Genomic DNA, 24,718 nt, shown 5'->3' with positions numbered 1-24,718 from the left:
ATTGCACACAAAACGATTGACATATTCCTCATTTACTAAGAAACTAATTCCACAGAGTAGCTTCCTTTTGTCATGTGACGGCAGAATTGTTGTCGACCGATTTCTCAGGGTTAATGCGAAGGGGTTATTTAATAAAGGGGTGTAACTCACATGTATTATGAAATGCACAAATTTAATAAATAAGAGAAAACAACTAAAAATTCAAGAATGACCCTTTTTAATAAATGTCTGCATGTTTCAAATATTTTACCTTTACATAAAACTTTCTGCAAAGAAAAACCATGACAAGTTATGACAGAACGTATACTCTTCTTATCTACGTATTTTTGTACAGTAATGATATCACAAAAACTGAATAACATAGAAAACCTGAACAGGGTTATTACTGTACACAGCCTGATAAAAGAACATGTTATATGAACATGTAGATACATGTGCTGTACATGTATTTCATTTAATAGTGAAAATAAAGCATTTTGTTTAATACATACATATAACACACACACAAAAATTATTTTCTATGAAAACTATATTAAATCACAAAATATTATATAAATGTACTCCATGAATTTTTAATTTTTTCTAATCTAAATGCACATAATATCGACATATTGAGCTTCATCAATGAAAACATAATTTATTGTTGTGAACTAGCTCAGAAGTATTGTCATTAAATAAGATATTGTATTCAACATATTAAAGCTGTCTCTTATAAATAAGCAAGGTATTTAGATAATAATATACAATAGAAGTAGCTTTCATCAATATACTATCAATGTTCAAACAAGTGTGCATACATGAAAAGAAATCTACATCATACAATACTACAATAAATAGAACATAATATATTTGAATCAATTTCTGTTCCTGTATAACAAATGTAAAAAAATATATAACAGATATATGTACACATAGTGCAAAATATCTTATTGCAAAAAAGCCGAATTTGCAGTACAGGATAAATTGATTGATTCAATTTATATCAATTATTTTTGTTTTGTGTATATGTATCGCATGTCTACATTTATGATTTATTCACTCTTTGTATGATGTTATTTTATGTTCTTCATCTTGGATCTATGTAAACATATATTTTTCAGCCATTGGCTGCCAATAATGTAAATTATCATAAATAAACAATTGCTGTACTATACTTTACATATTTTGGTATAAATCATATTTCTCGTCTATTGGCTGTCCATACCTACTGGCGTGATAAAATCCACAATAAAATGAGAAATAGATACACATAACCATCTCCATAGCGTGTGCAGATTTTACTCAAATTTGAGTGCATTTTAGACTTCAGCAATGGCATAATAATAAACCCAAATCAGAAATTGAACTTAGATTCACTTCATTGCACCTAAAGTGTATAACATGTATAAAGATAAAATCGCTGAATATTAGAAAATTAAAAGTATTAAAAAACTGAAGATGACTTATCCTCCACCATTTTCCTCCACCTCATATAACAAAATTAGTACAATTTTTATTCACATTCCACTTCCATCAACAACAAAAATCTTTTTAAAAATAAAGCAATTATTCTAATTTGTTGGAAAGTATCATTATCATTACAGTAATAATATGATACCATGTATCAAAGCGCAGTTGAGTATATGCACATAGTAACTGCGCTATATAAATTGACATATTATTATTATTACATTGAATAAAAACAATATGGAATAAAATAATTTTGAAGATGAAACTGTCAAGTCAGAAACCCAAGCAGACAATTTTGCTTAAAAATGATTATTGGAACTGTTTGCCAAATAAATACATATAGGGGATCAATCGTCTAGTCATGTAAACAGATTCATCAGCTATTTTGACACTCAAATCTTTCATAACTGTCAGGTCGTGGTGGATAGAGCAAAGTAAACATAAGAAACAAACGATGTAAACAGACTTTTGATATTTTCAACTTCCCATCATTTTAGCATATAGTTAGACCATGATCTAAATCAAGGACTTCAGAATACAGTCCATTCAAACGATAGTTATAAGCTACTTGTCTAATATTCCTAACATCTTATGATGTTATTGAAGTTATGTCATTTGAAAATAACTGAATCGAATTCATAGAATTTTAGCACATATCATTGATAATAAGTTATATGACACAAGGTAGTTACAAAAACACACTTGTTACAGAAGTTAACTTCAAATGACGTCACTGAAATATGTAAATTGATTGTCATATCGGCAGTGCTTTTCATTATATTATATTAATCTTAGGTGGGAATTGAGTACAAAATGTTTGTGAAAATGAGAAAGCTCTTTAGGCAAAACCGTCAAGAATCATCACGCAGAATTGATGCTCCCATTGAAAATCTTGCTATTGGTGGTCGTAGTATGTCCAACAGGAGGCCAGGAAGGGTCCTTGTTCAGGTCGGCTTCAACCAGTTTATACCGGTTCTTGGGCTTCTTCTTACAACGCAGTGGCCGGATGGCTCGTTTGAGGGCGGGTAAGTCGACAACGCAAGACTACATGACAAAGAGAAATTAGGAAAAGATATTTGCAGGGAATATGCAGTTGAAGTGCATTGGTAGTCTCTCAGGGATAGCATTATGTTACCATCTTATTCCTACCTCTTTTTTCCGTCATTCTTTGTCTCCTATTATATTTATTCTATATCTCATATAGAATGTTAAAACTCCAAATTCCTACATTCCCTAAATCTATGCATTGATTCTCCCTCTTATTTGTCATTATCCTCTCTTTTGCTTCCATTCCCTCCTACACTCTGAACCTCCTAGTTTTTCATCTCCATAATAGTAGTATAGAAGATGTTGAAGAATGAGCCAAACCCACCCTCTCTCTTTGCTCCTTCTACCCTCCCTATTCATCCCCTATCCTTCCTCCCCCCCCCCCCCTCTTCCCTTCCCTTCCACTATCCCTCCTTCTTCCCCTCTTCCTCTATCCTTTGCTCCATCTATCCATCCATCCATCATTCCATCAACTTCCTTACCTCCATGATAAAGATAAAGACGATATTAAATAGCACCAGTGCTTCAATGATTAGGACAAACTCTTCTTTTCTTTCTAGCTTTCTCCCCATCCTCCATCCATCATCAATCCCTTCCTCCATCCCTCACTCCTTCCTCCCTCCCTTCCATCAATATCACAAACTTTCTTACCTCCATGATAAAGGTAAACAGGATATGAAATAGCACCAGTGCTCCAATGATTAGGACAAACTCTTCTTTCTAGCTTTCTCCCCATCCTCCCTCCATCATCTATCCCTTCCTTCATCCCTCACTCCTTCCTCCCTCCCTTCCTTCCATCAATATCACAAACTTTCTTACCTCCATGATAAAGGCAAACAGGATATCAAATAGCACTAGTGCTCCAATGATTAGGACAAACTCTTTATTTCTTTCTAGCTTTCTCCCCATCCTCCCTCCATCCTCCATCCCTCGCTCCTTCCTCCCTCCCTTCCTTCCATCAATATCACGAACTTTCTTACCTCCATGATAAAGGCAAACAGGATATTAAATAGCACCAGTGCTCCGATGATAAGGGCAAACTTGAGGCTGACTGGAGCAATCTGTTTCAGCTGCAGAAAGTTAGTAAACACAGACCACTGAACCGGTAAGAACAGCATCACCACTGTTGTAGATACTAGAACGATGAGTGCGATCAAGAATAGAACTGTTGACAAAAGACAAAGAAACAGAAATTAAATTTGAATAAAAGAAGCAGCAGTAAACACTGATTTCACAAGAAAGTTTCTAAAACTACAATTAATTGTCACTTTTTCATCATGGACCTAGATCAGGTACACTTACATGAACTGAACTTTGTGAAATCCTGAATTCTAAGCTGAAAAACAATCACACTGCCTTACTGGAAACCAGTGCAGAATCCAACCCAGACAAAAAAGGAAAATTGTAATACAAATAAAATATTCTTGAATATTTGCACAGATGGAATAAGATGCTTGATACTCACAATTAGTATAAATTGGAAGACGATAGGGCGCCCCCTTAGAGAAGGCAGCTGCCAGGGTGATGTACTGGAATGACGAGATGAGAAAAATCACAGAGTTTTCATAGCACAGGATGTTGTCATCTGGGTTGTGGCTTGGAGTCAACGGTGTAAACCTACCAAGGAAACAACAAAAACTTAATTATTAAATCACTGCTGGCATTTTTTCAATTCAATTCAGTTTATTTTATTTTCATTTTCAAATAATCAACATATCAACAAACATATAGATACATAACATACAAAGCAGAATTTACTTCATAATTAGATACTTCAGTGACAAATAATATACAAAATTGATCACTAAATAATTAAGTTGTAGTTTTGAAAACACATATTGATAATTGAATAATTGAAAACTACAGTCATAGTTAACGTATGAAAATGAAAGTGAGGGACCTATTAAAAAGCAAAGCTTGTACTGGTGAGCCCCTCTGGAAAATAAGTTGTGATTTTAACCATGGGTTATTAAAGGTAGTGTAGGGTAAAAATGATCAAATATAACAAAGAGCATTATGGGTTTTAAATAACAGAAAAAGAAGGGGGAAAAAAAGATTAATTTCCATCACCATGATTGATTGTATGGATAATACACAGCCATGTAGTTAGCCAATTCTCCTCATTGAATATAGCCAATACTCAATGGTATTGACTATCAGTGGCAAAAATTTCCTTCCAAGTACCTGGATGTGATGTGAGGGGTACTTCCTGGGCGAACAATTAACTGTTCAGGGTTCCCAGCTTTTCAAGAAAATAGAATTCCCTGATTTTTCCCTTATGAAGTTTAAAAATACCCTGATACTTATTTAAACCCATTCCCAGTCTCGCATGTTTTTTAAGTTGTTGCAGTGAATTACATGTATTTTCAGTGTAGAAACTGTACTGCAGTCAAAGAGGCTACACTAAAAACCACTGTAACCAGTCATTCAATGGATGTTGTTTTGCTATGCAACAAAGTATAACAGAGTCTGACTGACTACCGTGTTTTTTACTTTTGGGCCGATCAAAATTCCCAGATTTTTCCCTCATTTGAGGCGTTTCTTTTCCTGATTTAAGGTATTTTTTTATCAAATTCCCTGATTTTTCCCTGACTGGAAAAAAGTAAAATAATTGTCCCTGATTTCCCTGATGGGCTGGGAGCCCTGACTGTTGTTTCCCATCATCTACTCAAAAATCAGTTTTTGAATCGTTGAAATCAATCCATGCTTTGTATTCTTAAAATTTGGTAGAACTAGTGAAACCAAGAAATTCACACTTTCATAATGAGCTGAGCCAGCAAGCTGTATGCATACGATAGCATTGATCAGCTGTCATGCTGTTTTTGCAAGTGCATATCCCAACAAAATTACCCTGGATGTTGATATTGATAGTTGATATCCCAAAGTATCAGCTACAATAATGATAATTGGAGAGCATGCAAATAGGATTGTTTTTTAATCTTGCACTCAATATCTACCCTCCAGTCTTCCTCCTCTCTCCAAATAATTGAACATGCACCTTCTCCATTTCTCACTCTTTCACCTCTTTCTTTCTATCCCCTTTTCCTCTCTGCCCTACCCCCTTGAACCCATATTCTCCCTTCATCCATCCTTCCATTCGTCTATCCATCCCGTCCTCCATAGTCTCCTCCCTCCCTCTATTACTCCTCCATTCTATCCCTCTCATCTTCCCTTGCTCCCTCCCTCTCACCCTTCTTCCTACTCCCTTTTAATACAAATGTGTTATTCTTCCTCTACATTTTCTATGGTAGCTGTGCATCTGTATTTATCAATAACTATACTCATATAGTTGTAATTGATTTGCTTTGCTGGGTAAAAAATGTGTGACATTTAAATATTCTTAAGAGAGTTCAAAACAGAGCTGCTAGATTTGTCTCTAACATGTACGGACATGACACTAGCATCAGTGCCATCCTTAACGACTTAGAATGGGCCCCACTCCGTGAAAGAAGAAAGTGTCATCGCCTAACTTGCCTCTATACAAAATCCTGAATGGCCAACTGGACATGGATCATGAAAACTTCATCAAGCCCAAGCCATCAAGAGGCAGAAGAGGACACACCCGACAATTCCAACAGCAGTAGGCCTACACAAACTCAGACTCATTTGCCAATTCCTTCTTCATCCGAACTATCAACCAGTGGAATGGCCTTCTACCAGAAACTGTAGACCAGCCATCAACGACAACTTTAAAAAATGCCCTTACTAAAGACCCAATAATTTACAAAACTAGACCACACTCTCCGGCACACCTCCAGTTAAAACTCTTCTTGGAGTATTTCGGAGGAACATCATACCAAGCACCAAGTACAATACATGTTGTTCAAGACTCAAGCTAATTGCCTTCGAAGAATCATGCTATACTTACCACGGCTGTGTAAAAAGAAGAAAGTAACCGGTTGTCTGTACAACTGCTACCACAAGTATCTCGGATACAATTGAGATGAGAATCGTTGGGTTGGTTATACTCCCCGCAGGCCGTTGCTTCACAAGCTTTGGATATGCTTCGTTTCTTCCCACTACAATGACAAAGGACGTTAAATTCAGTTTAAGGTTTAAAACAAAATATATTTCTTACTACTTGAATCAATGTTGAAGAATGCATGGAGATCACAAATCGGACAGTCTTGATTCATTCAAACTTGAATTGTGAATACTCTGCAAGGCCTCTTCAATTTTTTAGCAATCACCAAAATATAAATTTTCTTAAATGCATATTAATTTAGCATTTTTATAAAAATCAGAAGTTCACATTCTGTCAATAGGTACATGTAAAAGAAAAGCTTTTTTTCAGCCAATTTTTCTTGGTATAACTTCTGCAGTCAAATCATTATTTTGGCATATTCCAAAGAACCTTGCCTTCTATTTTTCTAATTGATTTTGAGCTTGGCAGTCACAAAATATAACATAGAAGTTTAAAGCTCGGAAAATTCAACTAAAAAGTTTGAAAAGACTATGTTAAGAACTTACTGAGTACAGCCACTGTGGTAGTTATAACTAGATCCACGTACAAGAACTGCCAGTCCCCAAGGTTTGAATCAATCTGAAGAGATAAAATAAGTAAAAATAGATGTAATTAATATTTATAGACCAAGTAACAATTACATTCCTATCAAGTATAGCTTTCACAGGATTATTGCATTTTCGATTTTTTTCTTATTTCCATTCAACAAAATAATATAATCCAAGTAACAGTACAAGTACATGTTCAAAATAATACATAGAGTTCAATGACATTTCATAACAAATATTGAAGATAAATTAACTGACTTGACAAGAAAAGCAGAGCTTGTATAAAAGGCAAGTCATTATATAACCTTTATATGTATACAGAGTGCATATTTTTTTCAGTGGCTAACTCAAAACAAAATCATAATTATCAGCATGGACTTGGCATTATCATATTTACAGAGCACACATGTATAAACAGCGCTGAAAGGCAAAAAGAATGTTTTATGACTTCATTGCTACCTCTCAGAGAGGAAGAAGCTAAGTCAATACATGGCTGGAAACATGCTCCAGGATTGACAATGAGCAAACAATCATAAGCCGGCCTTGACAGTTACAAATTTGACTAAGCTGCAGTGAGCTCCAACACTCATTATTAAAGTGTGAATGATCTTTATCCCATTTGACACCTTTGTAATATTCTCCAATGGTGTAAGAAAATATGCAACAAGGGTGAAATTCTTAATATTTCCCTACCAAAGATCAAGTACGTTAAAATTGTTTGTGGCTCGCTTTTCACTGTATTCACAGATCAGCCCCTGAATTAATATCTCTTTTGCATATCAACTTGATCCTCGTCATCATCATTATCATTATGGTCATCATTTTCATCATTATCACCACCATCCTCGCCAACACTTCCACCACCACCAGCATCGTCACCATCATGATCAGCATCACCACCATATCACCCCCATTGTCATTATTCATCATTATAATCATCTTCTACTTCTTCTTCTTTTTCCTCTTCATCTCCTCCACCACCACCTTCTACTTCTTCCTCTTCTTCTTTTTCCTTCTTCTTCAACCTCCTCTCTTCCTCCTCCTTCTTCTTCTTATTCTTCTTCTCCTTCTTTGTCTCCCTCTCCTCCACCTCCTCTTTCTACTTCTTCCTCTTCTTCTTCTTCTTCTCCTTCTCCTTACTCTTCTTCTTCTTACTCTTCATCACTATCATCATCATCATCATCATTATGATTACTCATATAACATGTATTTCATCAAGACAAGGAGCATACTTTAACCTGTTGGAAACTGAATGATTTTGCTATGACACATGTTTACCATAGACTCCAGATCGCATATATGCGGGCTAAGTATCCAACAGGTTAAAGTAATAGTAATGTGAAGGCATTTACAACCGCAATCATTTGCAGTCAACCACTTTTCTATATTTCAGCATAAATACCCTGAAAACAATTCACAACATTTTTTTCACATTCCCTAAAACAGAAACCTTGCTTTAAAGTTCTGCAATTACATATATGGATTCTATTTCGGTGCAAGTATGTATACCCAGTAATTCAATGTTGTCATTCAAACGTGGGATTAGATTGATGCTAGAAAGATCTCCTCAGTCATGTTGACTCAAGGCACTTCCAATATTCCAAGTACTAGTACATTTTGTAAATCTGATTTGATTTTAAGAACACTTTGATATTGACATTAATCATAGAGGTTGTCTAGTGTGCTCTTTTTGGAGTGCATCTTAATTTCTTCAAGCCAGTATCATTCCTAAAATGAGGTATTCATCAAATCTCCTGGATGTCATCTGAAACCTCATTAAAATAAGAGACAAAATTCAGCAACTTTTTTCAGCATCCAGATAATATAGAGGCAAATTGCGCCACGGATGCTAATGAACACAAATTATAAGCTTCAAGTCTCAAAAGGAGGTCATAAGTTGCACCCATACATGTAAAATCATGATGTCATAATGATATGATTCTGATGCCAACAGCTGTGCAAATAAACTCATGACAACATTCAACATGTAATCATAAGTTTGTTTGCGCAGCTGTGGGCAAATTATGTTTAGCTAACTTATCTGCACTTTGTTCCTTCTAATTAACCATATTCTTACATTAATTTCTTGTTTAATTTTATATGCACATTCTATTTTGAATATGCATTACAAAAGAACAAAATAATATCATTTATATCATTAATATTTCTTAGCATGTAGGGCGATGTGTATTAAACCATGAATGAAAACTACGACACCTTTTGATAACCATTGTCACCCCATAACATACAATGCTTCATGCTACTTACATGCATCTTTAAGCGCCCATGAATGCCTGCCAATAATGACGTTTACATCTACAGCGTTTAATGAGTTGAGCATACATTAAATGCATGAACATTGTGTACACGTTTGCACATCATCGATAGCCTATGCGTTGGTTTGTTCATATTTGGCTTTGTAATTTACAAGAGGCCAAGTTCATCATGCCGTCAGAATTACTAACCGACATGAAGAATTCCATTATCGTACATAAATTTATGTTAATTAAACATCTGCAATAAACATGTATTATCAAGCACGGTATATGACCCTTGACCCTTGAACCCACAATAAACGGATTTCTAGTTTGAAAAAAGAGATTAATAATGATATATTGTACATTTACTTTTGCATTTAGTGCTCCCACTCTTTGGAATAGCCTCCCTGACATATCCGTCAGTCCACCTCTCTTGAATCCTTCAAATCTCTCCTCAATATACATGTACATCTCCTCCTGTCCTAATTTATCAAGTATTATTAAGTATTAATGTAATTGTTTGTGATTGTGATCAATTTCTATTATTGCCTTTACTTGACTTAATTCTTGTTATGATATGAAATGTATATGCTCTATAATTTGTATTATGATTTTATGTTATTCCTTTGTAATGCACTTAGAAACCCTTGTTAAAAGCGCTATATAAATGCAACATATTATTATTATATAAGTTGTAAAAACTTATAAAAAAAATAAACCATGCAGGTACTTAATTGAATAGAAAGAAATTAAGGGAGAGTTTGAAAAATAAAGAGAAAACAAGATTTGAAGTTTGGGGTTCACTCAAGCAGGAAATGTGCACACTGTGCAATCTTGGTGGAAGCGTCGTGGTGTAGCGGTTCTGACTCTCGCCTTGTAATCAGAGGGTCGTGTGTTTGAATCCCACCATGGCCTAGCGTCCTTTGGCAAGGCGTTAATCCACACTTTGCCACTCTCCACCCAGGTGTTAAATGGGTACCCGGTAGGATGTAAAAGGCTATATGTAGTATGCCTAGCAATTGAGTCTTGGAACTCTTGTTGGAATGCTCCCCAGGGAGTGGAGAAGGTGCATACATTGTATGCGGGCATGCAAGGATCCGATGACCGGGGTAATAATATGTCTGTAAAGCGCTTAGAGACGTCGTTCCGATGTATTAAGCGCTATATAAATGTGGAATATTATTAATATTGGTGAAACTTCCAAGCAGTCCAGGAAAACTTGCGTTTGGGGTGGCATTTGAGGTAATATTTGATTAAGTTTTTTTTCAATAATGAAATGAATATCCATTCCTATCAGTGTTATATGATCTAAAATAACATTTTAACTTGAACAAGTATAACCTGTGACTTATGGTTGATATTAGAGGTGGAGAGTCACATATAGAAAACTTCATATTCCATAATATAGCTTTCACAACTCACCCAGTAGAGAATCATAACAGATGTGAACTGGATGACACTATACAGAGCCATGTACTTGAAAACACCAAATGAGGTCGTCAAGGCAGCTCGGCCCTCTCTGGAAATCACAAAAATAGAAGAACAAGATTAGTATAAAATGATTAAAACTTAATATACCACCAAATATTGATGAAAATTACGCCTTCAGCATTCTATAGCATCAAGGGTAGTACTAACCTTATGATATGTATCAACTGCAAGTCTGTATGTATGCAAACTATGTACTGCAAAATACATGTAAGAAGGGAAGGATGAAAGGAAGCAGCAAGACGATCAGAGGAGAAAGGGCGAGAAGAGGAAGAGGAAAAGAAGAAGGAAGAATACGAAAATCTTACCTAATAACATTAGGCACACATGATATATCAGGCACCATGGAGGTGAATGGAGATGCAACGGAAGCCTCTGCTTCAGATAGAGATATTCCAGCGTGAGCCATCTTCAAAGCCCCACAGTCATTGGCTCCATCACCGCACATCCCTACACAGTATCTGCAAAACATACAAAAGCACCATACAAACAAATAAACCAATATAAAAAAAACAATCAAAATATGCTCATGCATGCAAAAATGCAAACTTCTTGATTCATATTTCTCATTCAGTTTCCAAAAAGCGCATGCACATATTTTGTGAATCGGGAATATCAATACACCAAAAATGTCTGAATATCAATATTCCTATACAGCATTATATTACAAGTTTAAAATGAATTTATTGAATTGACACTGTATGGGTTAACAGCAAAACTCAGAAAGTCAGAAAAATGTGCACTTCTTGCTTCATATTGCCCATCCTCAGGGCAAAAAAAAATCCAACAGATATTATGTTAATTGAGAAGTTCAAATAAATTCTGTTTTTTTTTGCCAATCAATACAAAATTCCCTATTTTATGCAAAACAAATTACAAGGTTGATATAAAACTGATACAATTGATATGATCACATATACATTAGAAATACAGACTAATTAAGCCATACCTTGTGCTTCTTATTAAATGATTAAATTCAGACCATAACTTTTATTGAATACAATTAATATATATTTCACATTAGATTTGTCTATTTCCTAAGAATATGATTTAAATGTAATCAAATTTGAATTCAGTTTACATGTATATTCGCTTGATAATTCATATTAAGTTCAATTCATAATCCTGATTATCTCATAGTACTTGCAACTGATTAAATGAATAAGTGCCAATAAAAAATAAAATTTAAAAAAACATATATTTACCCCAAACTTTGCAAAGCTTCCACAAGTTGTGTCTTTTGATCTGGTGACATACGAGCATAGACAGTTCCTCTTTGAACAATCTGTTTTGCAAAAGAAAATAAGAAATAAAGTTTAGATCAAAGTAATGCAATGTACTTTAACTGTTAGAGATAGAGCTTAGTGCCTGGTCTTGACTTTAAATTGTGATGGAGGGTATTTTAATGCACCTTATTATAAGTAGAATTTGCTGTAAGTAATACTTAAAAATTTGGGGGAGGGGGAGGGAGGGAGGGAGGGGGGGTCAACCGGTAGAGTGTTGTGGCTCAGTTCAAATCCCATCACAGCACTCACGTCCTTTGGCAAGGCGTTTATCCACAATCATCAATCTCCATCCAGGTGTAGTAAATGGGTACCTGGTAGGAAGGAATTCCTACAATGCTTGAGCGCCTGATCAGGGTAGGCATGCTTAAACCAGGGTTATAGTATGGAGTGCTTAGAAATATTGTATTAACCACTTTAGAAATGTTGCATATTATTATCATATCAACTTAGATGGAATGGTAACCAATTTTCATGTTCACACTTGTAAAGACTGCACATTCAAATATGGCAAATGTACGCTTTATGGATGAAGAACTCACCTTGTCAATAAGTTCTGGGAAATGGCTCTTGAGAACGGCAAAAGATTTGCCGCTGACCGCAAAGTGATACTTCTCATGATCTACACTCATAGCTATCTCTTCATGGTAAGACTAAAGTCAAACAAAACAGGTAAGAATAAATATCAACAATAATATCCCAAAAACTGTTGTTTTCATGACTGCACATAATGCTATGTTAGGACAGTTTACATGTTTAACAAGCTATCACAATTTTAGTTGACAACTTCTGTTTAAAAGTATGTGTTCTGTTAAAAACGTAGAGTTCATACTTTTCATGACCAACACTGAAAACTATTTCTTAATGGCAAGACCAAGTCAAGCAAAGCAGGAAATAATGAATAGTAAATCAACATCAATTAAGTACCAAAGTAAGATGCTAATCATTGGCTCTTTTGTGCATTTCAGTATTCTTCATAACCTTATTTGAGGAGAGCATGATGAAAAACCTACACAAACAAAATTTGACATGAATTTATTAATGGTGGCCGAAGGCATGGCCAAATGGATAATTAGTTAGCCCATTGAAATCAGTGTTAATGACATTGATCATAACAGTTAAGAACCACATCAAACACTAATTTCAATGGGCTAACAAAGTATTCATATGGCAATATCTTTGGCCCTATGGACCAATTTCAAGTGAATTTGGGTTGTGGAAGTTTTCACCATTAAAGCCAGTATTTATGTTATATATATATTTTTTTGTATCTCATGTAATTGTACATATATTCATTGTATTTCATTATTTTGTATGTCGAGGGTTGCTTGTTTACAAGTTTTTAACTTTTTTTAGCAATCCTGGTATTTTATGTACTACGTTGTTTATATATATTATTGTAACTTGATTTTTATCTTATACCAAATAAATGTTAATCTGAATCTGAATCAGTATATGATATCAAAATAAACTACTCTACATTTGTCTCCTTATAGCTTCACCAATTCCTAAATAAATACATGCTCTCGTGGTAGTATAGAATCGGTAAAGCAAATAATCTGTTGTCTCAAACTGAAATTGTGATGTTTCGACTGCACCTGCTAGTCTTCATCAGGCATTGAAGTGGACAATCGCTGCGTGCGCCTTTTATACCAACGGCACGCAGCTTTCGGTATAAAAGGCGCACGCAGCGATTGTCCACTTCATTGCCTGACAAAGACTACCAGGTGCAGTCAAAACGTTGCAATTTCAGTTTGCCGCATCGTGAGACAACAGATTATTTCCTTTACCGATATTATATAGTTGTTGTTTTATTGTCCATTTCAGGAATTAATCATGTTTACATGCCTCAACTAAGTGCATGTAAACTGTTTATTACTGAGCAGAGCCTTATATATCAATTATCTTCTTCAAAACAAAATATCCATACCTCTGAATTTGAAGAAAGGCACTCTGAGTTTCTATCTGGCATGGTGTCATAGCTCCACTCGATACGAGCAGGTTGGTCCGCACCGGGAGGGTGGGCGTTGATGACGATGACCTTTGACTTGCGACCAACCATCCCACAATCCCTTGCAACACTGATAGCAGTCAACATGTTGTCACCTGTTCCAGGAATTTCACAATGATAAAAGAGGGAATAAGGAAAAGTATGGCCCCTAAAACACGAAGTTCTCAATAGATTAACTCTTCCGTATTGGAAGTGCATGTGTATACAAATTTGCAAATGTTTTGATATAAAAAATAAATAGACTGCAAATATTTGCAGTTTGATGTTCCTCATTTCTCATAAAAAATAAAGTATTCTATTCATTAAAATTAAAAGAAAATTTTTCCATTTGATATGATTAGGACAGGAACACATTTATTGAGGTGTATTTATATGTTAGCACACAAATTGACGTACATCCCTGCAAACATGTAACAAGATTTTTTGTCAATAACACACAAGAATAAGATAAGCTGCATACAATGAATTAATAATTGTTTCAATGGCACAGATTTATAGTGATAAATTTCATTTAAAATTATTAACATGTTAAATATCAACATAATTAAATAATTACAGTGCTACATGTACATGTACATGTAGCATGAAGAGAATATTGAAAACTGATAATGAAATAATCAGACAGGTAAATTTTCAAATTTAATTGAGATCTTGTCTGTTTGAATGACTGAGTTCTCTCACTCATCAAAATAAATACAAACAAATTCAAACTGTATTCCCTCAGGCAAATCTATTAAGAAATATTACCCAATGGCAACATAAAGTAATGCCTGCAGGTATGAAAGATGAATACATAAAATAAGTCACTTCGCTCCATTAAAGTGCATGACACATTTAAAGTACATCTTAAGACCTATTTGTTCAACGTTTAATACCTTGACAACTAAATCTGTATACACTGTAAATGTACATTTTTTAAGAAATAATATTTGTTTTGTATGCATTTAAGGTACACTCTCTGTCATCACACACTGGTCTGACTGGCATCCTATGGGGGCTGGTGCCCTTATTTGCTACAGCTCCTGTGAGTACTGAGCTGACCGGGCTTGCCTCTTAAATTGTCGGTGAACGGGACAGCAAGCACAAGGGCACCGGGCCCCACCAAGATGTAGCTGGGAATTTCAGTGGTTTTGATACAAGACTGTATTTGTTGTGATTTAAGATTTCTATTTATATCTATATTAAATTAGTTATAATATACACGTGCATAAAATATTTGTATCCAAAGGAACTGTTGCTGCGCTAGCTCAATAAGATATCATTATTATTATTATCATTATTGATATAAAATAATTAGATCATCCTACTTCACCTCCAAATGACCTCTTGAATGTTAAGTCAAAAACACTTTGAGGTATTAACAGGTGCTCTAAATTTTTCTCATTGGTATATTACAGGATCTGTAATCTACAATACCACTGAAATAAACAACTGCAATCAAGCCCTTGCTATTTTAACAAGGTGAAATTCACAAGGAATAAAGCCTGAATGTACATTTCACTGGTACATTGCATTCCTCCTGTCATTTACCGTGTTTACACGCTGCATCGGCTCGCGGTTCAGAACAGCGAGCCGATGCAGAATCGGCTTTTTGGTTGCGTAAACTCGATTAGCTTGCATCGGCTCTCGGTGCAGAATCTACAATTTTGCACCACCAAAGTAGTAGGTTCAGAACCGCGAGCCAATGCAGAATCGGCTTTTCTTTTACGTGTAAACAGAAAGCTGATTCTGCATCGGCAATTAGCATGCATTTTATTTACTTCACCATTATGACGTACTTGTAAGTGCACTGATCCAGCGTTGTCTTTATTATGACGTATATTGTGTGCGGATCATTTCAGGTTTTTGCCACGCGAGCTGTGACAGCGTGTAAATGCGGTGTAAGATAAACCAAAAGCCGATTCTGCATCGGCTTTTGGTTCTGAACCAAAAGCCGATGCACGTATAAACACGGTAAATATAGGATGGGTGAAAGTAACTACTTTTTTATAAACAAGTTGGAATGCAAACAGAGGTTCATTGATCTCCTTCATTAGTTTTTTTTTATTCATATGATATTGAAAACAAAAGTTGAACGTACTTTCTTGTCTTTTTTGTTTAATAGACAAATAAGCAAACAGCTTGAAGACGAATGACACAGACATGAACACTCCTATTCCTCCAGTAAACAAACAAAAGTTAACTTTAAAACAAAACACTAGGTATTTAATATGTATTTACTCTTAAAAAAATCAGGTGGATTTTAATAAACTGTTACATTCGAATAGATAAATGGTATAAAAATATATATATATAACAAGGGCAAATGAATACAAAAGATGATAATTTGACCATATCACATAAATTTTGAAAATTGGAAATAAGTTTATGTATGAATGTCAATTAACTGTCCATATATGGGATTTTTTTTTGCCCTTTGAATAACAATGCAAATAAATACTAATAAGATACAACAAAGATATTATGTAAATACTACTTAGATATTACAAAGATAACCTACCGGTGACCATAACAGTGCGTATATTAGCATCGTTGAGTTGTTTGATGATTTCTGTGGTGACTGGTTTGAGGGCATTCTGCATGATCAACAAACCTATGAACGTCAAATTACATTCAACTTCCGTTCTGAAAAACAGATAAAAATTACATTGGCAATCAATTGAATGAGATCATGCATGAGTATAATCATGATGGATCTATGCTTGGATGAGGCAAAATTCAATTTCAGGAAAGGGGGTGAGATTAATGGCTCCTTATGACTTGGTAGGGGGAATATGCTGGTAAACCTGTGGTATATGCCCCTTATGACTTGGCAGGGGGATATGCTGGTAAACCTGAGGTATCATGAAATTTGATTTATTCATTCATTTGGTAATTATTCCTTTTTAATACTCTCCACCCTCCCACAAATCTACATGTGTGCCTCAACTCCCCCCCCCCATTATAATATGGTGATAATTAACATTGTCAATTAACATTGTCTTACTGTAAAGACTGTCTTATAAAATAATTGTTTGCTGTTACTACATTAAAGGGATGCTCAAGGCTGAAGATATTTATATCTCAATAGAGGAAAATTCACAGAGCAGAATGCTGAAAATTTGATCAAAATCGGATAACAAATAACAAGTTGTTGAATTTTAAAGATTTGCATTATTCCGGTGAAACAGTTCTAGGCATGTCTTTATGAATATTCATTAGGTGGGCTGATGATGTCATATCCCCAATTGTTCTTTTGTATTTTATTATATGAAATAAGGTTTATTTGAATTTTCCTACCCAGAACTAAAAGAAGTGGATTGACAACTGATTAAGAGCATTAGTTATTTATTGCTGCAACTTATTACATAATAATGGAGAGGCATCATTTACACATTTATGAAAAAATGAAACAATTATGATTTACGGATTTTTTTTTCTCATAACATAAGAAAAGGGAAAGTGGGGATGTGACATCATCAGCCCACCTAATATTCATGAAGACATGCCTTGAACTGTTTCACCGGAATAAATCTTTAGAATTCATTAACTTTTTTATCCCATTTTGATCAAATTTTCAGCATTTTGCTCTGTGAATTTTACTCTATTCATAAAGATATAAATATTTCCCTTTAAGTTAGCTTTAAGATAAAAACAGAGTATTACCTTTGTATTTTCTGTGCATGATGCCATGAAAACTTTGGATCCATCTGTCTCCAGCCAAGTGCTAGAACCCTGAAGCCTTGCTGAGTATAGTTCTGTAACACCTCCTGGAAATCCTCAGGAACTGTAAAAAAAGAGAGAAAAAAATATTCATGGTAAGAGACTTACTAGCGTTGTTAACCCATTAAAGGGGAGACTGGATTTAATCCCGGTGAACTTCCCCTTTAACCCATTGATCACTTGCCCAAGATAAATTGGGTAAGGTATATAGAAAACGTGTCTCGTACTAAAATCAAAGTGTTCATTGATTTATGAACAACGAAAATCCCAAACTGTATGAAATGGGGACTAGACACATGTACATGTACAGTATTACCAAATCACAATAAATAAGCAGTCCTGCAAATAATAATAATAATATGTCCATTTATATAGCGCAGTTACTATGTGCATATACTCAACTGCGCTTTGATACTTGGTATCATATTATTACCCCGGCTGTAGCTAAGCCGCCATATTAATAGGCGCTTAAGCGTTCAAGGAATAAATCCTACAGGGTACCCATTCACCTCACCTGGGTCGAGTGCAGCACAATGTGGGTAAATTTCTTGCAGGAGGAAATTACGCCATAGCTGGGATTCAAACCCACGACCCTCTGTTTCAAAGTCCGGAGACTAATCCACTGGGCCACAACGCTCCACATCAATGAAAGCAGCAAATAGAATGATTTCCCCAGGAAAATTCATCAATTTAATTAAGATTATTTCTTGAAGATTGAGGGATCATTGAATAATAACTCCAAACCAAAGGCCAAAATAGGTGAATAATCTTAAAATAGTGAAAATTTGAGAAATACATATATCCATACCAGAAACAATTTACATAAAATGACTGGAGAATGAAAGAAGAAATAGAGGGTAATATGGGAAAGCATACCAGTTCTTGGGTCTGATAATGATGCAATCATTTCAGGGGCTCCTTTCACATATATATCCATATACTTGGCTCCCATCGTCCTGGTAATTACACACATTCTCTGCAGGCTGGATGTGAACGGAAACTGACGTACTACCCCAATCTCAAACACCTCCTGGGAAAGTAGGCATATAAGAATAACTCATGAATTCTTGTGAAACACAGAATCATTTCTCACAAAATGTAGTGTTATGTAATACATTAATGATGGAAGAATAGAAGGATAAAGAAGAGTAACAATAAATGAAGGAATGAATAAATAAAGATACTAGATGTATGTAATTAAATTATTGAATGAATGAATGTCATTTCAGATAGGCATTAATAGACACAGCTGGAATGAATGAATGAATGATATATTTGTTTGTATGAATGGATGAATGAATGAATCAATCAATCAATCAAATCAACCAATCAATTAATAATTACATAATCAATAAAACAGTTTAGTAATTAATCAAGTGATTATCTCACCTCTCCTTCTGTACTAGCTGCATACAAGGTATCATTGGTTTTGGGTTTCACAACAGTTGGTATTAGTGTGTCGAAACGGCTGGTGTCTGGTCCGGGTTCTTCCAATTCCTACAATTGTATAAATTAAGAACAAAACTAACATCACCATTTGCTAAATTTTCACACACAAAAACTTGTGAACTATGGGAAGGTCATATATTCTTCTATCTGATGTAACTATTATACAATACACTGGCTCCATTCACATCACAAGAGCAAAATTTTGTTGGTGTTGGTGCTGAGATCATTAATGAGACTACTGAAAGAGCTCCAGCACCAAACTCTATGGTAAGAAAGAAAAAAAAATATTGATCACTTCACTAAAAACTCAACGCTCAACCTTTAATGTCAAACTTGAAATCACCCCATATCATATCGTGGCTTGTTATTAGAATTGCCCAAAATACTAACGCCAGCTCATTTCAGCACTGAACATGAAATAAACTAATATCTTTCTGGCTTCGCCTATCACCTACACCACACTTCAACACCAAATATGAAATAAACTAATATCTTTCTGGCTTCCCATAACACCAGCACCAGAATCAGTAAAATGGAAATAAATTCACTCATTCTTCGATGCTAGGTGAAAACACGTAGAATCTTCTTTTACCTGCATTAGAGTTACCCAAAACACTAACAACAGTTTTCAACACCCAACTTAAAATTGCGTGATATCTTACCAAACCAGTAGATTGGGAATGAATTTACTTGAAATTAGATGAAAATACAAAATAAATCTTGTGGCTGGTGTTGAGAATTGCCAAAAACACCAACACCAGTTATCAACACCTCACCTTCAACACCCATCATCTTACCCAATCTGTAGCTTCAAACATCTTCAGATCCAGGGGATCTCCCACAAGCTCTCCATCAATCCTGGTCAGTGAATGACAGGTGGCCATTGCGGCTAGGAATGGACCTCTAGGAAGGGTGCTGGCAGCCTGGACTACTGGTTGGAAGGTCCGGTCCAGGAGGGGTACCACGCCCCAGAGATCAAGAGAATCTTCTGTCAGAGTACCAGTCTGAAATGAAATTCATTAAAGTAAATATTCAATCTTTTTAATGGTTCATTTCATTCTTTATAATCACCTCTATGTACCAGGCATATTTTCTATATTTTTTCAATATGAGATACAAGTAAGATGCATTATTATCATCATCAAAATGAAGATTACTTCCATGTATGTTCAATTATACACCTCTAATAAACAAGACATTACAAAGTTAAAATAATTTAATGAGCTAATATGGGATAAGTGACCAGAATTATTCAAATCACAAAATTACATCATAAAACTGCAGTTCTATTTACTAAACGTTAAGTTTGCAAGATACACACATACACTGAAGTATTTAAATAAATCTTGGCAAACATATACGCTAAACGCTGCAGGCTGGTTTTTTCTAAGATGTTCCACTGAAATCTAATTTTTCAGCCTGAAAAAATGTGTTTTCTAATTCCACATTACTCCAGGTTTCTATATGTTACGAATCACAGAGTACTAGTGACTTAAACACATTTATTGGATTCTGGCCATTTTCTGTAGATCAATCAAAACTTTTAGCCTTACCTTATCAAAACAGACAAGCTTGAGTTTCCCACAGATGTTGATTCTCTGAGGGCTGATGCAGAAAACCTTCCCTTTCTTCAGCCTCTGTTGGGCGTAGACCGTCCCCACTGTCATGGCCGCTGGCAGGGATGGTGGCACAGCCACGGTGATGATGTCTAGAGCTTTGTAAACAATGTCTGATGCCTTGGCCTATTAGTGATGGAGCAAAAGTAGCATTCTTACACATTGAGAAATTTTGAAAAATAAGAGCATATAAACCAGTATTCCCCAGGGATACTAGAAAAGGCAGAAATAGTGTAGGAAAATAGGGGTATCTTTTCACAAAAAAATCTTGAATTTAAATCTTCTCTTTATTATTATATGCATGAGGTATGCGACAAATCATCACACTAGTCAGATCAAAACCAAAGGTCACACGCTACATCATATTATACCACATGATAGATCAACAGACACACAAAAATATCATATTCATTCTTTACAATAAAAAATAACCTTCCAGTAATTAAGATATTCAAGATCATTAATGAAGCTTTATAACGTGTATAACAGAATAATAAATAAATGAATATATACTTACACCTTTGAGTGCTAAGATAACCACAGAATATATAATTCCAATGGAAGCTAAAGAGAAACACAAAGGTAAGAAAAAGCTTTCATTAAAGAGCTCAAAATAATTCATAGCTCTTGAAATATATAACATACTGTGTGTGCTAATAATATACAGATTAATTGTAGCAAACTCAACTACTTCATTTTTTCTTCAAATTTTAATGATTGAATGATTCAAGATTTCAAGTTCAGCGTTATTTATGGGAAACAATTATGGATAAACTGCCTCAAGATGATCAGAAAAGTTACTTATAATGCATCTACAAGTGGCATTAGCTGTACATTGCAAATTACTTGGCACAGTTCTGCTAAAAATTCCCATCTACTATGCATAAATATAAATACATGGGACTGAGATATTCTCCCTTAATAATGGCATGAAACTAATTTGAAAGCTCATAATTATGCTTTCCAACTTTCCCACAGTAGATTTTCATTCAACCATTGTCATGCACATGGCGGACAGTCAAATACAATACGTATATGTATAGCGAAACCTGTCTATAAAGACAACGTAAGGGAGACAAAATATATGGCCTTTATGAGCAGGTGGTCTCTATGGACAGATTGTTTTTCTGTACACGTGGTCGTAAAACAGGGTTGCCACAGAAATTTGAAAACAGAATTCCATGACTTTTCCATGAATTTTCAATGACTAAATTGCTGCTTTTCATGACTTCCCGTGATGTCCCGGGAGTTATGTAGAATTTGGGATGTCAAACAACTGGGAAAAATGGAAATCATGAACACCAAATGTAATAGCAGAGAATGATCACAGAGTATGAGAGTTGCCAGACACGACAATCTGGAAAGCTGCCATAGCCAAGAGGTAAATGCAATTACATGACTTTTCCATGACTTTTCACAAATTTTCCTAATTCCCTGACTTTCCATGACCACAAATTTTTCCAGGATTTTCCATGACTGTGGGAACCCTGTAAAAGCAGGTGTTTACGTACATGCGTCAAAGGGGAAGATTATTCAAAGGAAACAAAATGTGTGAACAGTTGGCGGTGATAGCATGCATGAACGTACAATATACTTACCTAATATTGCAAGAATCCCAATAAACTTCATAGAATCTGAGTAGAATTTAAATCCAACTGGTTTTGGGAACAGGATTGATCTCACCAAATCACCTTTCATAGTAGAAAACCCTGAATTAAAAAAAAGAGATAAAACAGTTTTCAGAACTTGTTAAATTTTTAACTTGGTTTAGGAATTAGGATTAATCTTACTAAGTCACTATTCATAGTAGAAAACCCCGAAAAAAACAGAGATAAAACAGTTATCATAAAATGTTTAAAGGATTTTCAACACCTTCATGTTTATCACAGGGAGAAAGAAATTGTTATGTTTCCTTGATTTTCAATTACTTCACATTATTTTAGGCAATTATGAATTCTAAAAACTGCCCAAAAATAATGTGTTTAAGTTTATCCATTCATATTTTGAAATGATTTGATTGAAAATGTATCATATTCATTTATTTTGCATTCAACAAGATTGTCCAGAAACATTTAAATTGAATTACATTATTATTCAAACTGATTCTTTAAAATGGTTTTGGTTCATTCACTGTTCCAAGTTTTTACCCTAAAACATTTTTTTTTCTGATGTCACCACACCGGCCACATTACAGACTTCGTTCCAGTAAAGACACTTCAATTTATACACATTCCTAGAGTTGTTTTAAAAGTTTTGATTTTTGTGGTCCCAAATTATGGAATAGTTTGTCAGTTCATCTTAGATCATGTACTTCTGTCGAATCATATAAAAGACATTTAAAAACATACTTATTTTTGTTGTAGTGTAATTGTATTTAACTTTTGGAGTTTAATTTGTATATGTAAAGCGCATAGAGCAGTTTTATTATTGCCCTATATAAGCACCAATTTATTATTATTATTATGTTTGCTCTGAATCGCCTCAGGCATCCAATTAAAATGGAAAATGCACAATATGAATCTTGTGTACTACCATTATGAAATTATATATACCCATATAATCATTACAAATCAATATATTTAAACAATACTTTGTTGCACAAGTACCAAATATTAAAACCTTCAGGGGCCTGTTGCAGAAAGACTTGCCTTTAAATGCAAGTCAAAACATCAAGTCCCAAATACGGGTGCTACATTGGCTGAAAATCAAGTTGCGCCAGATTTTTTTACTTGCGTTTGTTCGCAACTCTTTCTGCAACGGGCTACTGGTGTGGTTATTGAAACAATTCTATTCCAAGCTTATTTTTATACACATAATGATAACAAATATATCTTTCATTAAATTCCACCTGTAGCTACAGTATGGTAACTTAAATAATGCCATTTTACTATGGGTCTGCCCCAATAATAAACCTAGTACAGCATATATTTGTACTTTTTTAATCATCTTTCTATTGGTTTAATATCAGAAAAATAAAATCTCAAATCATATTTGCTTGTCTCCAATATACATGCAAAATATATTGTTGCAGACTTAAAACACTTCAATCCATGGACATACCCTCCAGCCCTATAATCCACTTTATACAAGCTGGGTCTTTTTTGTTTCTATGAAAACAAAGCTCTCATAAAACACCCAACCTGCAATAAAATTATGCTGGTATCATCATTTTCATGGCACAGGTTATTAGACAATAAATATGCCAACTTCAATGTGCGTCTACATCGTGTTCAAAATGAAGCAGGCAGTTTCATGCATATTAATCTCAAGAGGCCACAAACAGACTGGAAAACATGACACAAGCAATGAGCCACTGACTGGTGATCACTTTTTTTCCACATTTTCCCCCATTTTAACATAATTGGAGTGCATTTCATTTAACTCAATTGATTTTGGAAAATTGTTGAATTCTCATTCAAATGCTTGTTAATTATGTGAATTTCAATCTATAAAAAATTGGATTTCAACTATTGCTGGAAAGTAAAATCATTGAAATTTGATTTACAGCCAAAAATTGGTCACCGGTCATGTGTAAAATTGTGCAAGATAAAAAACTTTATAAAAAAAAACATCCCAACATACTTTGGAGAGAACAGTGGCCCAGTAAATTAGTCTCTGGACAGGGGGTCATGGGTTCAAATTGCAGCCATGGCTTGATATACTTCAGCAAGAAAATGATCCTTACTGTTCTACACTCAACCCAAGTGAGGTAAAGGGGGACATGTCAGGACTCATTCCTGTGAATGCTTGTGCACTGTAAAAGGTAGTGGGCTAAAACCTGGTAATAATATCTACATGTATTCCTTTGGATGCACATTGGGACATTATATCACAATGCGATACGCACCATATTAGAACTGTTATTATTATCATTAATAGTATCATCATCATCAACATCATCAT

General features: G+C 34.8%; 1 protein-coding gene across 2 annotated transcripts in view; it reads right to left on the bottom strand.

Moving 5' to 3' along the window:
• Nucleotides 1-200: 200 nt before the first annotated feature.
• LOC129275960 (polyamine-transporting ATPase 13A3-like) overlaps nucleotides 201-24,718 on the bottom strand; it is a 38,479-nt gene continuing 13,961 nt past the window's right edge. For both annotated transcript variants that reach the window (XM_064109656.1, XM_064109657.1), the window contains exons 11-28: nucleotides 22,414-22,524; nucleotides 21,333-21,379; nucleotides 20,753-20,941; nucleotides 19,997-20,203; nucleotides 19,140-19,247; nucleotides 18,627-18,780; nucleotides 17,694-17,814; nucleotides 16,549-16,673; nucleotides 13,968-14,143; nucleotides 12,580-12,690; nucleotides 11,960-12,039; nucleotides 11,063-11,215; nucleotides 10,689-10,785; nucleotides 6,967-7,039; nucleotides 6,365-6,515; nucleotides 3,962-4,113; nucleotides 3,477-3,661; nucleotides 201-2,493 (exon numbers count right to left, since the gene is read on the bottom strand). In XM_064109656.1, coding sequence (XP_063965726.1) covers nucleotides 2,311-2,493; nucleotides 3,477-3,661; nucleotides 3,962-4,113; nucleotides 6,365-6,515; nucleotides 6,967-7,039; nucleotides 10,689-10,785; nucleotides 11,063-11,215; nucleotides 11,960-12,039; nucleotides 12,580-12,690; nucleotides 13,968-14,143; nucleotides 16,549-16,673; nucleotides 17,694-17,814; nucleotides 18,627-18,780; nucleotides 19,140-19,247; nucleotides 19,997-20,203; nucleotides 20,753-20,941; nucleotides 21,333-21,379; nucleotides 22,414-22,524 — 2,423 coding nt within the window. In that variant the 3' untranslated portion in view covers nucleotides 201-2,310. The remainder of the gene's footprint in view (nucleotides 2,494-3,476; nucleotides 3,662-3,961; nucleotides 4,114-6,364; nucleotides 6,516-6,966; nucleotides 7,040-10,688; nucleotides 10,786-11,062; nucleotides 11,216-11,959; nucleotides 12,040-12,579; nucleotides 12,691-13,967; nucleotides 14,144-16,548; nucleotides 16,674-17,693; nucleotides 17,815-18,626; nucleotides 18,781-19,139; nucleotides 19,248-19,996; nucleotides 20,204-20,752; nucleotides 20,942-21,332; nucleotides 21,380-22,413; nucleotides 22,525-24,718) is intronic.

This window comes from Lytechinus pictus, chromosome 14, assembly GCF_037042905.1.
Source record: "Lytechinus pictus isolate F3 Inbred chromosome 14, Lp3.0, whole genome shotgun sequence".
Lineage (NCBI taxonomy): Eukaryota > Metazoa > Echinodermata > Echinoidea > Temnopleuroida > Toxopneustidae > Lytechinus > Lytechinus pictus.
Note: the sequence above shows the minus strand (reverse complement) of the source record. Positions and strands in the feature narration are given on the sequence as shown.